The sequence below is a fragment of the Staurois parvus genome, unplaced genomic scaffold (assembly GCF_062004578.1).
Source record: "Staurois parvus isolate SC_StPar_1 unplaced genomic scaffold, SC_StPar_1.0 ptg001532l, whole genome shotgun sequence".
NCBI lineage: Eukaryota > Metazoa > Chordata > Amphibia > Anura > Ranidae > Staurois > Staurois parvus.
The window spans coordinates 132957-146162 of record NW_028319328.1 but is presented as its reverse complement, the minus strand read 5'-3'; the positions used below and the strand labels follow the sequence as shown (position 1 = coordinate 146162).

At 49.2% G+C, this 13206-nt stretch overlaps 1 protein-coding gene across 1 annotated transcript in view; it reads left to right on the top strand.

The window, feature by feature from the left end:
- The window catches only part of LOC149435347 (uncharacterized), a 50319-nt gene extending 37602 nt beyond the window's left edge, over nucleotides 1-12717 (top strand). The window contains exon 2 of the mRNA XM_089662747.1: nucleotides 9302-12717. Coding sequence (XP_089518873.1) covers nucleotides 9608-11272 — 1665 coding nt within the window. The 5' untranslated portion in view covers nucleotides 9302-9607 and the 3' untranslated portion in view covers nucleotides 11273-12717. The remainder of the gene's footprint in view (nucleotides 1-9301) is intronic.
- The last annotated feature ends 489 nt before the right edge of the window (nucleotides 12718-13206 follow it).

Sequence of the window (13206 nt, the reverse complement as noted above, 5' to 3'; positions counted from 1 at the left end):
CAACATTCCTCACACTGCAGCCCCCTCAACACTCCACACCTTCGACCTTACTACCATCGAGGAGGTCTCCAAGGTCTTCTCTGATGCCCGCCTCACCACCTACCCCCTCGACCCAATCCCCTCACAACTCCTACAACCTCCCTCCCCTTCCATCATACGCTCCCTCACCCACATCTTTAATCTCTCCCTCTCTTCCGGCGCATTCCCCTCCCCTCTGGAGCAGGCGCACATCACCCCCATGCTTAAAAAGCCCTTCCTGGACCCCAATGACCAGAACAACCTCAGACCCGTCTCCCTGCTCCCATTCACATCCAAACTCCTCGAGCGCTTAGTCTACACTAGCCTAAGCTATCACCTCAACAACAACCTCCTCGATCCCCTACAGTCCGGCTTCCGTCCCCTACACTCCAGTGAAACATCCTTACTCAAACTCTCCAATGACCTTCTAACCGCCAAAGCTAATGGCCACTACTCAGTGCTCCTACTCCTTGACCTCTCCGGCCTTCGACACAGTTGACCACCCCCTCCTCCTCAAAAAAACTACACTCCCTCGGCCTCAGAGATTCTGCTCTCTCCTGGCTCTCATCCTACCTATCACAACACTCTTTCAGCGTTACCTATAACGCTACCACCTCCCCCTCACTCCCCCTCTCTGTTGGGGTCCCTCAAGGCTCCATCCTCGGGCCCCTTCTCTTCTCCATATACACCTCCTCCCTTGGCCAACTCATACACTCTCATGGCTTCAACTACCACCTCTATACTGACGACTAGAGATGAGCGAAGTATTCAAAAATTCGATTCGGCTGATTCGCCGAATTCGCGGAAAAAATTCGATTCGAGGCGAATATATTCGCTGCGAATTTAACTTATAAAAAGGGTGTTTCTAGGCTTCAGAGAGCCTTTATATTAGTGCAGAACACTGTACCTTTAATTTAAATGCCCTTGGAGTCTGCTGGGGAAGAGAAATAATACTGTCAGTCAGTATGACATGCAGATGAGTGCCGTCGATCTTAGAATCACCGCACACTTCACTCATTTGGGCAGTCACGGGGCCAAAACCAGAGTGTGGAGCCACAGTGTGGCGGTGGAGGCAGCAGCAATGGGAGGCCATACAGCACCCTATGACAAAATGGAACCCACCAGCAGTGTGAGGAGACCTGAAAGTGGCACATGGCAGAGTGTGGCGATGGAGACAACAGCAATGGGAGGCCGTACAGGGATCCATGACACACTCTGGACCTGGCAGCAGCATGAGGAGGCGGTACAGGGGCCCATGACAGATTACGGGCCTGGCAGCAGCATGAGGAGTCGGTACGGGGGCCCATGGCAGATTACGGGCCTGGCAGCAGCAATGGGAGGCCATACAGCACCCTATGACAAAATGGAACCCACCAGCAGTGTGAGGAGACCTGAAAGTGGCACATGGCAGAGTGTGGCGATGGAGACAGCAGCAATGGGAGGCCGTACAGGGACCCATGACACACTCTGGACCTGGCAGCAGCATGAGGAGGCGGTACAGGGGCCCATGACAGATTACGGGCCTGGCAGCAGCATGAGGAGTCGGTACGGGGGCCCATGGCAGATTACGGGCCTGGCAGCAGCAATGGGAGGCCATACAGCACCCTATGACAAAATGGAACCCACCAGCAGTGTGAGGAGACCTGAAAGTGACACATGGCAGAGTGTGGCGATGGAGACAGCAGCAATGGGAGGCCGTACAGGGACCCATGAGAGACTCTGGACCTGGCAGCAGCATGAGGAGGCGGTACAGGGGCCCATGACAGATTACGGACCTGGCAGCAGCATGAGGAGGCGGTACAGGGGCCCATGACAGATTACGGGCCTGGCAGCAGCATGAGGAGTCGGTACGGGGGCCCATGGCAGATTACGGGCCTGGCAGCAGCAATGGGAGGCCCGTAATCTGCCAGCACCCTATGACAAAATGGAACCCACCAGCAGTGTGAGGAGACCTGAAAGTGGCACATGGCAGAGTGTGGCGATGGAGACAGCAGCAATGGGAGGCCGTACAGGGACCCATGACACACTCTGGACCTGGCAGCAGCATGAGGAGGCTAATAGTCATCTCCCCACGCTGCTGCTGGGGGGACTTTTTAACATAGGCCTCTGTATGGCCTTCAATTTAAGCTGCTTACGCTTCGCCACTCTGCCATGGGCCCCTGTACCGCCTCCTCTTGCTGCTGCTAGGTCCAGAGTGTGTCATGGGTCCCTGTACGGCCTCCCATTGCTGCTGACTTCATCGCCAGACTCTGCCATGTGCCACTTTCAGGTCTCCTTACACTGTTGGTGGGTTCCATTTTGGGATAGGGTGCTGTATGGCCTTCCATTGCTGCTGCCTCCACCGCCACCCTGCGCCATGTGCCTCTGTCGTCTGCTCACGCTGCTGACGGCTTCCGCTTTTTAACCGAGGCCTGTGTTTGGCTTCCGAATACTGCTGCATCCACCGCCACCCTGCACCATGTGCCTCTGTCATCTGCTCACGCTGCTGACGGCTTCCGCTTTTTAACCTAGGCCTGCGTATGGCTTCCGAATACTGCTGCCTCCACCGCCACCCTGCGCCATGTGCCTCTGTCGTCTGCTCACGCTGCTGCCAGGTCCATACTGATTCATGGCCCCCTGTACCGGCTCCTCATGAACGTGGTTCAGCGGGTTTGCATCACTTGACGGCAAATCGTTGACAAACGCTGGGACGTTCAGTGTTGTGCGCATTAAGCCAGACACCAAAGGGCAGCACAGACCTGTTATCACTCGCTCAAGCATGGCTGAACAAAACCAGTCTCTACCACAAATTGGACCCAGACCTGCCCAGGGTCTCGTAAGTAGATTGCACGGAGGAGTAGAGTTCGTTATTGGAATTAACTGTGAGGGACTTTTAAACCTAGGCCTGTGTATGGCCTTCAATTGAAGCTGCTTCTGCTCCGCCACTCTGCCATTGGACTCTTGATAGTCGTCGACTATAAAGAGTCCAATGGCAGAGTGGCGGAGCAGAAGCAGCTTCAATTGAAGACCATACAGAGGCCTATGTTAAAAAGTCCCCCAGCAGCAGCGTGGGGAGACGACTATCAAGAGTCCAATGGCAGAGTGGCGGAGCAGAAGCCGCTTCAATTGAAGGCCATACACAGGCCTAGGTTTAAAAGTCCCTCACAGTTAATTCCAATAACGAACTCTACTCCTCCGTGCAATCTACTTACGAGACCCTGGGCAGGTCTGGGTCCAATTTGTGGTAGAGACTGGTTTTGTTCAGCCATGCTTGAGCGAGTAATAACAGGTCTGTGCTGCCCTTTGGTGTCTGGCTTAATGCGCACAACACTGAACGTCCCAGCGTTTGTCAACGATTTGCCGTTAAGTGATGCAAACCCGCTGAACCACGTTCATGAGGAGCCGGTACAGGGGGCCATGAATCAGTATGGACCTGGCAGCAGCGTGAGCAGACGACAGAGGCACATGGCGCAGGGTGGCGGTGTAGGCAGCATTATTCTGAAGCCATACACAGGCCTAGGTTAAAAAGCGGAAGCCGTCAGCAGCGTGAGCAGACGACAGAGACACATGGCGCAGGGTGGCGGTGGATGCAGCAGTATTCGGAAGCCAAACACAGGCCTCGGTTAAAAAGCGGAAGCCGTCAGCAGCGTGAGCAGACGACAGAGGCACATGGCGCAGGGTGGCGGTGGAGGCAGCAGCAATGGAAGGCCATACAGCACCCTATCCCAAAATGGAACCCACCAACAGTGTAAGGAGACCTGAAAGTGGCACATGGCAGAGTCTGGCGATGAAGTCAGCAGCAATGGGAGGCCGTACAGGGACCCATGACACACTCTGGACCTAGCAGCAGCAAGAGGAGGCGGTACAGGGGCCCATGGCAGAGTGGCGAAGCGTAAGCAGCTTAAATTGAAGGCCATACAGAGGCCTATGTTAAAAATAATAACATGTTTGGGGCATGATTCATGGCGGATTTAGTCAGTTGTGTCAGGAACTGGTGGTTTGAAATCCAGACTAATCCACGCCTGATTCATTTTCACAAACGTGAGTCTCTCCACACTTTGGGTGGACAGTCGTGTCCTCCGCGGAGTTACAATACCTCCTGCCGCACTAAACACGCGCTCCGATGCCACGCTACTGGCCGGGCATGACAGCCTTTCAAGGGCAAATTCAGCTAGTTGGGGCCAAAGGTCAAGTTTCGTTGCCCAGTAGTCAAGGGGATTGTCTACCTCGGTTGGCAGGGTGCTGTCCAAGTAGGCCCGAGCCTGTTGTTTGAGGTCCTGCTCCAGGTCCACCTGATGCTGCTGCTGCTGCGGCTGGTTAGTAGTTTCCTCACTGCGCTGGTGAAGAAAGCTACTCATCATCGACTGCAGACTGAGGCAGCCGCTGCTGGTGGAGCTGCCACTGCTCCTACCACCCCCACCCTCCCCTGCTGCCATGGCAGCGGAACGCGAGCGCACAGGGCCCACAGTGTCTGAGGATGGACGTTGGCGCAGAAAGGCAGAGACCAACTGACTACATAGGTGGTTTTTATAGTACTTTATTTTGGCCTCCCTCTCAGCAGGTGTGAAAAAGGCCACCATTTTTGAACGGTAGCGAGGGTCCAACAGGGTGGACAGCCAAAAGTCATCCCTCTGTCTGATGGTTATTATTCGGCTGTCGCTACGCAAGCAACCGAGCATGCTATGGGCCATTTGTGCCAAGGAATGTGAGGGACTCCCTGCCTCCATCTCCACAGCATACTGCCACGGTGCGTCTGGGTCCTCTGTCTCCTCCTCCTCCTCTACCAGATGCTCCTGCTCCTCCACTCCTGTCCGCTGAGTGGAAAAACCACCCATTTCACTCAATAATTCCTGAGCACCAATGTCCTCCTCTACCTCCTCCTCTTCTTCCTGTCCTGCCCCCACAGGGGTCATGTGGCGTTGAGATCTGTGCGCCACGTCTACCGCACCCTGACCAGCCATTGTTAACAGCATTTAACTGAGGCTGAGGACACGGCGGAAGAAGAGGTGGTAGAGGCGGACATCTTTGCTGGACCAAGGACGTGCAAACGTGGAGGCAAAAGCGGCGTGACCTGTCCAAGTTGCTGGTGCGGCTGTGCCGGCACCACGTTCACCCAGTGGGCCGTAAATGACATGTACTGTCCCTGACCGTAGTTACAGCTCCACACGTCGGCGCTGCCTGCACTTTGGCAGAGACCGACATGCTCAAAGACTGGCCCACCATCTCTTCTACATGTGAATGCAGGGCTGGCACTGCCTTTTTGGCGAAGAAATGCCGGCTTGGCACTCTCCACCGCGGCTCGGCACAAGCCATCATTTCTCGGAAAGGTGCTGAGTTCACCACTTGGAAAGGGAGGGACTGCAGCACCAGCAACTTGGACAGGAGGACGTTCAGCTTCTGCACCGTCGGGTGCGTGCTCGCAAACTGTTGTCTCTTGGAAACGGATTCCAAGAAAGACTGCTGACGGAATCCGTGAAGAGGAGTAGCAGGAGAAGGAGCATCTGAACGAGCGGAAGATGCCAACGAGCGACAACTCCCCTCAGCAGAGGTGTTGGAGCCTTGACTGGCTGATAGAGGGCGATTGACGTCGGGTGACGGAGCAAGTAACGGAGCGGGTGATGGAGCGGGGGCTGGGGCAGGCAGGATCGCCGTATCTTTATCATGGTTTTCCCAGGCCACCGAATGGCGACGCTGCATATGCTGACGCAATGCTGTAGTCCCAACATGGGCCCCCTGGCCACGCTTGACTTTCTGGCCACATAGTCGACATACGGCTACGTTTACTTCCTCGGGCGGCTTGACGAAAAATTGCCACACCGCCGAGTAGGAAACTTTGCCCCCGCTACTCCTCACTGGCTGACTGCTACTTCCTCCGTGCACACCGGCACCACTACTGGCTGTGGTGGTAGGCTGCAGTGGAGCTGGTGCTCTACTCCGTGGCCGTTTGCCTCCACTGACACTGCTGCGACCCTGCTGCCTCCTGGGCAACCCACCGACTGTTTTGCTTGCTGGCAAGCTGGCACCCTCTTCTCCTGATGATGCGGAAGCAATAGCCTGATGACGACGAGGCTGCCAAGTGCGATCAGCCTCATCATCATCAATTAGGGTCTCCGCGTCACTACTAGCCCCCTCGGCTGCGTGTGGGTCAGGAGACAGACCTGTCTCTAGACCGGCTACCGAGCCACTCTCCTCGCCAGTACTTCTTCGCCTGGCTGCTGAAGAGGCGGATGTCTCCCCCCGTTCCTGACCGCCCTCTGTTAGCTCTTCCTCACTGTACAGTGGGGCTGAGCCCACAGCATGCGATACTTCCCTTGGTGAGGGAACACCAAAGGACAGGGGCAGGTCGAGGACACGTGATTTCAGTGGGCTTGCTCCCGGGCCATGCCAACTAACGGTTGTGTCTGACGTACCCACCGACCGTTGGCTGTAGGTGTCAGAGGTGACCTGGGAAGAGGAAGACGACCGAGTCAACCAATCGATGACGGCAGGGTTGTCGGTGGAGACACGACCGCTGGATGACACCGGGAGCACTGGCCTCTGGCTGCGACTAGTGCTGCCTCGACCCCTTTCTCTGCTGCCACGTCTGCTCGCTCCTGAAACATTGCCTCCTCTGCCACTCCTCTGCGTGTTGTCTGACATACTCTTTAATTCAATAAGCACCCCAAAAATAAAACCGGATTTAACTCTTTGAACGTACAATAGTGGTTGTGAAGCAGAAAGTCAGTTTATTTAGCACAATCGGTCAATTGCAGCTTGCCGTTGGCTGTAAACTGTACGTTTATGTCACTGGAATGCACTAATCACCCAAAAAATATTACCGCCACCCGGCGTGTAAATGGATCTAACTCTTTGAACGTACAATAGTGGTTGTGAAGCAGAAAGTCAGTTTATTGTACACAATCGGTCAATTGCAGCTTGCCGTTGGCTGGAAACTGTACGTTTATGTCACTGGAATGCACTAATCACCCAAAAAATATTACTGCCAGCCGGCGTGTAAATGGATTTAACTCTTTGAACGTACAATAGTGGTTGTGAAGCAGAAAGTCAGTTTATTGTACACAATCGGTCAATTGCAGCTTGCCGTTGGCTGGAAACTGTACGTTTATGTCACTGGAATGCACTAATCACCCAAAAAATATTACTGCCAGCCGGCGTGTAAATGGATTTAACTCTTTGAACGTACAATAGTGGTTGTGAAGCAGAAAGTCAGTTTATTTTGCACAATCGGCAAACTGCAGCACCAACTGTGCACGACAGCCACCAAAAAAAAAAAGGGTGTATGTCACTTTAAATTTTCGATTCTTTGATAGCTGTGGCCCTAAGTAACGATTCTGTGTCCCTGAGTAACGATTCTGTGTCCCTGAGTAACGATTCTGTGTCCCTCAGTAACGATTCTGTGTCCCTGAGTAACGATTCTGTGTCCCTGAGTAACGATTCTGTGTCTGTCCCTGAGTAACGATTCTGTGTCCCTGAGTAACGATTCTGTGTCCCTAAAGTCTCTGTGGCCCTAACTCTGTCCCTTCATACAGACAGGTCTGTCTCTCTTGAATGACCGGAGGCTAATGGAGAATTCTAAGATTGGCCGCGATTTATAGCTCCACCATTACACAGTGCTGGCTGGCTGGCTGGCTGCTGATTGGCTAATGCGATCACATGTCATGAATGAATGCATTATGGGTCAGCGCGCCTTGTCTGTGCGCCTTCCCAGAGATCCCCGCTCCGTCGCCACACATGTCGCTGCCATTTTTGGGAAAATTCGATTCGCGCATCCGAAGTTGGCTAATCTTCGGATTCGTCGCGAATCGAATATTTCCCAATCTTCGAAACGAATTCCACTTCGTCATGTTCGATCCGCTCATCTCTACTGACGACACACAAATCTAGCTCTCAACCCCTCGCCTCACCCCCTCAGTCTCCCCCGAATCACTAACCTACTAAACGACATATCTGACTGGATGTCACTTCACTTCCTTAAACTGAACCTCGCCAAAACCGAGCTCCTATTCTTCCCCCCCACTGACTTCTCCATCACGTCCAACAATGCCACTATCAGGCCCGCCCCACAGGCCAGAGTACTCGGGGTCATTCTGGACTCCAACCTATCCTTCCAGCCCCAAGTCCAATCACTAGCAGACTCCACCTCCGCAACATCGCCAAAATCTGCATGTTCCTAACCCCAGAAACCACTAAACAGCTCATCCACTCCCTCATCATATCACGACTGGACTACTGCAACTCCCTCCTAACTGGCCTGCTTTGCCACAGGCTATCCCAGCTTCAGTCGATCCTGAACACGGCTGCCAGACTCATCCACCTTACCAACCACTCCGTTTCCACCACCCCCCTCTGCCAATCCCTCCACTTGCTTCCGATTGCGCAACGGATCAAATTCAAAATCCTAACACTGACGTACAAAGCTGTCCACCATACTGTCCCGAACTACATCACTGACCTAATATCCAAGTACCACCCAACACGCACACTTCGCTCCTCACAAGACCTCCGTCTCTCTAGTTCCCTGGTCTGCTCCTCCCATGCCCGCCTCCAGGACTTCTCCAGGGTGTCGCCCATCCTCTGGAACTCCCTACCCCAACCCATCAGACTATCACCTACTCTCTTCTCCTTTAGGCGCACCCTGAAAAGGGAAGCCTACCCCACCCCCTGCTAACTTGCCGACCTCCTCCACTCTTCCTACCACTCCATCCCCCACAGCTATCTCCTCCTGTACCACCATCCCCTCCCTCCTAGTTTGTAAGAGCAAAGGAGTAGGGCCCTTGAACCCCTCGTGTATCACATTGTATTGTTATTGTACTGTCTCATGTTCTGTCTCCCTTTGTAATGTACAGCGCTGAGCGAACTATTGGCGCTTTATAAATAAAGCGCTGCTGTGATTGGGTCACTGATTTTCCCAGAAGTCTGCACTCAAATACTCAAATTTTAGGCATCCTCTTGTACAAAATTTATTTTTGGTGTGATACTCCCAAGGTCTAATCACTTCTAAATGGATGCAGACTTTCCTCATTAGAACACTGCAGGGGCATCAACTAAATCATCATGAAGACGTCACCCCCATTCACATCCACTTTACATATTGACATAGACAAACAGCTTTATTCTTCAGGGCAGAAACAGGTTGAAATCTGCAACAAAGTTTGGTAAAATCCCAGCAATGTACATTGATCACTCAGATTATTTTCTCAACAAAAATGCAGTTACTCTTTAAAATGAACATTAAAATAGGAAGTAACTTTATTTAGCCCTTTTATACAGAATTCTGACTTGTATTTATCTTTTTTCTATACAGGTGGATTGAGGAACCAAGTTTTTGGCCAAGTTGCTCTTTATAAGTACAACTGATCTACGTGGGAAATGAGCCATATGGGAGTCTTAGGTGACTGAAAGTCTTTATTGCAGTTCACTGGAGGATTCACACAGGACACAAGACATATCAGTGCTCTTATTGTTTGGGATTCTCTTCAACATTGATCCATCCTCAGAGGACAACAGGAGAGAAGTCATTTCAGTGTTCTGGAAGTGAAAAGTCCAACCCCTGTACACATAAGAGGAGTCATTTTAAAAGCTGCTTCTTTGGAAACTGACAGGTTTTACAATGAAGGCAAAACATATCACACAGCAGGAGACGGACACTCGAGAGAAGCCATATCAGTGTTCTGAATGTGACAAACCTTTTACATCAAAGAGTAACCTTATAAAACACAAGAAGATTCACACCGGAGAGAAGCCACATCAGTGTTCTGAATGTGACAAAGCATTTATAGTGAAGGCAGATCTTATCAGACACCAGAGGGGCCACACTGGAGAGAAGCCATATCAGTGTTCAGAATGTGACAAAGCTTTTCAACATAAGGAAGGTCTTAAAATACACAAGATGATTCACACGGAAGAGAAACCTTTTCAGTGCTTCAAATGTGACAAAGCTTTTCTACGGAAGGCACAGCTAATCGAACATCAGTGGGTTCATACTGGAGAGAAGCCATATCAGTGTTCTGAATGCAGCAAAGCTTTTACATCAAAGTCAGGTCTTATCTCACACCAGAAGATTCACACTGGAGAGAAGCCATATCCGTGCTCTGAATGTGATAAATCTTTTGCACAGAAAGCTAATCTTGTCTCACACCAAAAGATTCACACCGGGGAGAAGCCGTATCAGTGTTCTGAATGTGATAAAGCTTTTGCACATAGGGAAAGCCTAATTTCACACCAGAGGATTCACACTGGAGAGAAGCTGTATGAGTGTTCTGAATGCGGCAAAGCTTTTGCAAACAAACAACAGCTTTTCTCACACCAGAAGGTTCATACTGGAGAGAAGCCATATCCATGTTTTGAATGTGGCAAAGCTTTCTCATTGAAGCCAAGTCTTATCAGACACCAGAGAATTCACACTGGAGAGAAGCCATATCAATGTTCAGAATGTGGCAAAGCTTTTAGACATATTGAAAGCCTTACTGTACACCAGAAAGTCCACACAGGAGAGAAGCCATACCAGTGTTCTGAATGTAACACAACTTTTGCATTGAACTCAGAGCTTATAATTCACCAGATACGTCACACTGGAGAGAAGCCATATCGATGTTCTGAATGTGATAAAGCTTTTACACATAAGTCACAGCTTTTCACACACCAGAAAAGTCACACTGGAGAGAAACCATTTCAGTGTTCAGAATGTGACAAAGCTTTTGCAGTGAAGTCAAGGCTTATCATACATGAGATGATTCACACTGGAGAGAAGCCATATCAGTGTTCTGAATGTGACAACGCTTTTACTGTCAAGAAGGCATTTATCAGACACCAGAGGATTCATGCTGGAGAGAAGCCATATCAATGCTCTGAGTGTGACAAAGCTTTTACAATGCGGCCAGAGTTTATCAGACACAAGATGGTCCACACTGGAGAGAAGCCATACCAATGTTCTGAGTGTGGCAAAGATTTTTCACGTAAGGAAAACCTTATCAGACACCAGACAGTCCATTCTGGAGAGAAGCCATTTCAATGCTCAGAATGTGATAAAGCTTTTAAGCATAAGGAAAGCCTTGTTATACACCAGAAGGATCACAAGGGGGAGAAGCCATATCAGTGTTCAGAATGTGACAAAGCTTTTATAGTAAAAAAAGATCTCATCAAACATCAGAGAATTCACACTGGAGAGAAGCCGTATGAGTGTTCTGAATGTGATAAAGCTTTTACACAGAAGATAGGTCTTATCAGACACCAGAGGGTCCACACTGGAGAGAAGTCATATCAGTGTTCAGAATGAGATAAAGCTTTTATGATTAATTCCAGGCCAATCAAACACCGGAGGATTCACAAGCTTCAGCAAGACAATTCTGGTAGAAGGGGGAATGTTACATGGATAACAGCTAAGCCACAATGAAAGTGCTGCATGTGTCTCTTCACTTTCACACCTCATGTCATCCCACAAATGAGTGAAAAGTATAATGCTGCTTTGTAAACTAAAAACTACAAGCAAACAAGAATGTAATGGATGAATTCCTTGATATTAGTGCGTATCTCCATCTTCACACACCAACATTTTACCTTTAATCATTTTTTAAGGGAAGCATCAATGACTGAACTGTTTCCTCACGATCCTCATCTTACTCGGCTCCTGTTTATGGAGGTTTGATGGAACACATAAAGCATTCTCATCCTTTACTAAGTGAGCTGTGTTCCCAAGTGCTTTTTCATTGCCAGATCCTGAGCTAATACAATAACAACACTGCCTCAGTGCCAGAGACTAGGTAGTGGTCAAGTGGCATCTTGCCAAGTTTTGAAGTCCTATGGGGGAAAGTCCTTTCCATATTCTTCTGACTATTGATACATCATCAGTGAAGCTTGAGGGTTCCAGCTAATCCTACCTTGTCCACATCTCCCATTATACAATCCACCTCCCCTTTGATGGTTCACGCCTTATTTTAACATTCCACATCCTTCCTTGGATGACATCTTCACAGTCAGGTCTGCGGCTGGGACACCAGACAAGGAGAAGTCTTTGTTCAGTGAGAAAGCAACTTCCTAAGCTGGCATAAGCCTTCCAACAGTGAGTTGCTGCAGTTTTTTGGGATGAGCTTGACAGTACCACTTAAACCAGCTGGTCCCATGTGTGTTCCATCCAGTTTTGTGACAAGTCTAAGGGATCCTATCAGGTGAAGATTGGATGTCCTTGTTATCTTATTTCTCTTTCCAGCTATTGCTCCTCTCCATAGACATATCACACAGGAGAACTACAAGAGATCTGATCTTACAAAGTGCTGAGTGTGCGCTCATATTCCTACAGTTGGGTTCTCTTTATTGACTTTGAGTGGGCAGATCTCTCTTTTTTTTTTTGGAAGTTTGTGAAAAACAATATTTGATCCTAGAAATGTTACAGCGATGGCACTAAAGTGTAACTACGGGAAAAATCAATGATGACATAAATGCTGAAATCTGTCATTACCACTTTAGTCCTCGGGCCTTTTTCTCCCTAAACCCCTCAAGCCCCAAAGAGGTTTTTCCCCATTTTTGGCAATGTCCCAGTTCTGCGTATTTTATCTTTAGCATTTGTAGTCTACCCAAATGTATTATACTTCGGTGTTTTGGGGGACAAATAGGGCTTTTATTCAGTAGGAAATTTGAATGCTTACTTTATATTTTTTATTTCATTGGTTTTCATTAGTAATAAATTGTAATTTGAAAAAAAATAAAGGATTTCTCTGTAATTTTTCCCGATGCAGTGTTAAGGTCATTTGTGCTTCCCCAAATTTTTAATTTCAAAATATAATCAACAAAGTCTGCTGATTAAAAATGATTTTACATTAGTGGATTGTTTATGTAATTATCCACATTGTACTTTAGGAGAGCTTTATTCCCCTTGTGTTCTATACTTTGTGTATAGAAATCCCTCAGCGCAATAAACCTCCTACAAAACAAATTGTGCAGCTAGCATATAATGTGTTCCCACATGGAAACCGTAAATCAAAATACAAAATGCAGCGCAGCAATATAAACTCCAATGGTGCTAACAATACAAATGTGCATATATGAAGAGTGAGAACAGAAATGGTGTTTGTGACAATAAATATGTGCTACACCCAATATCTTCTCAATGCATACACATAAATAATCACAGACTTGCACATAACAGTGCTGAAATAAATAAAAATACCAAATAAAATGTACTCAATAGTGAACTGTCCCTTTAAATCTCAGATA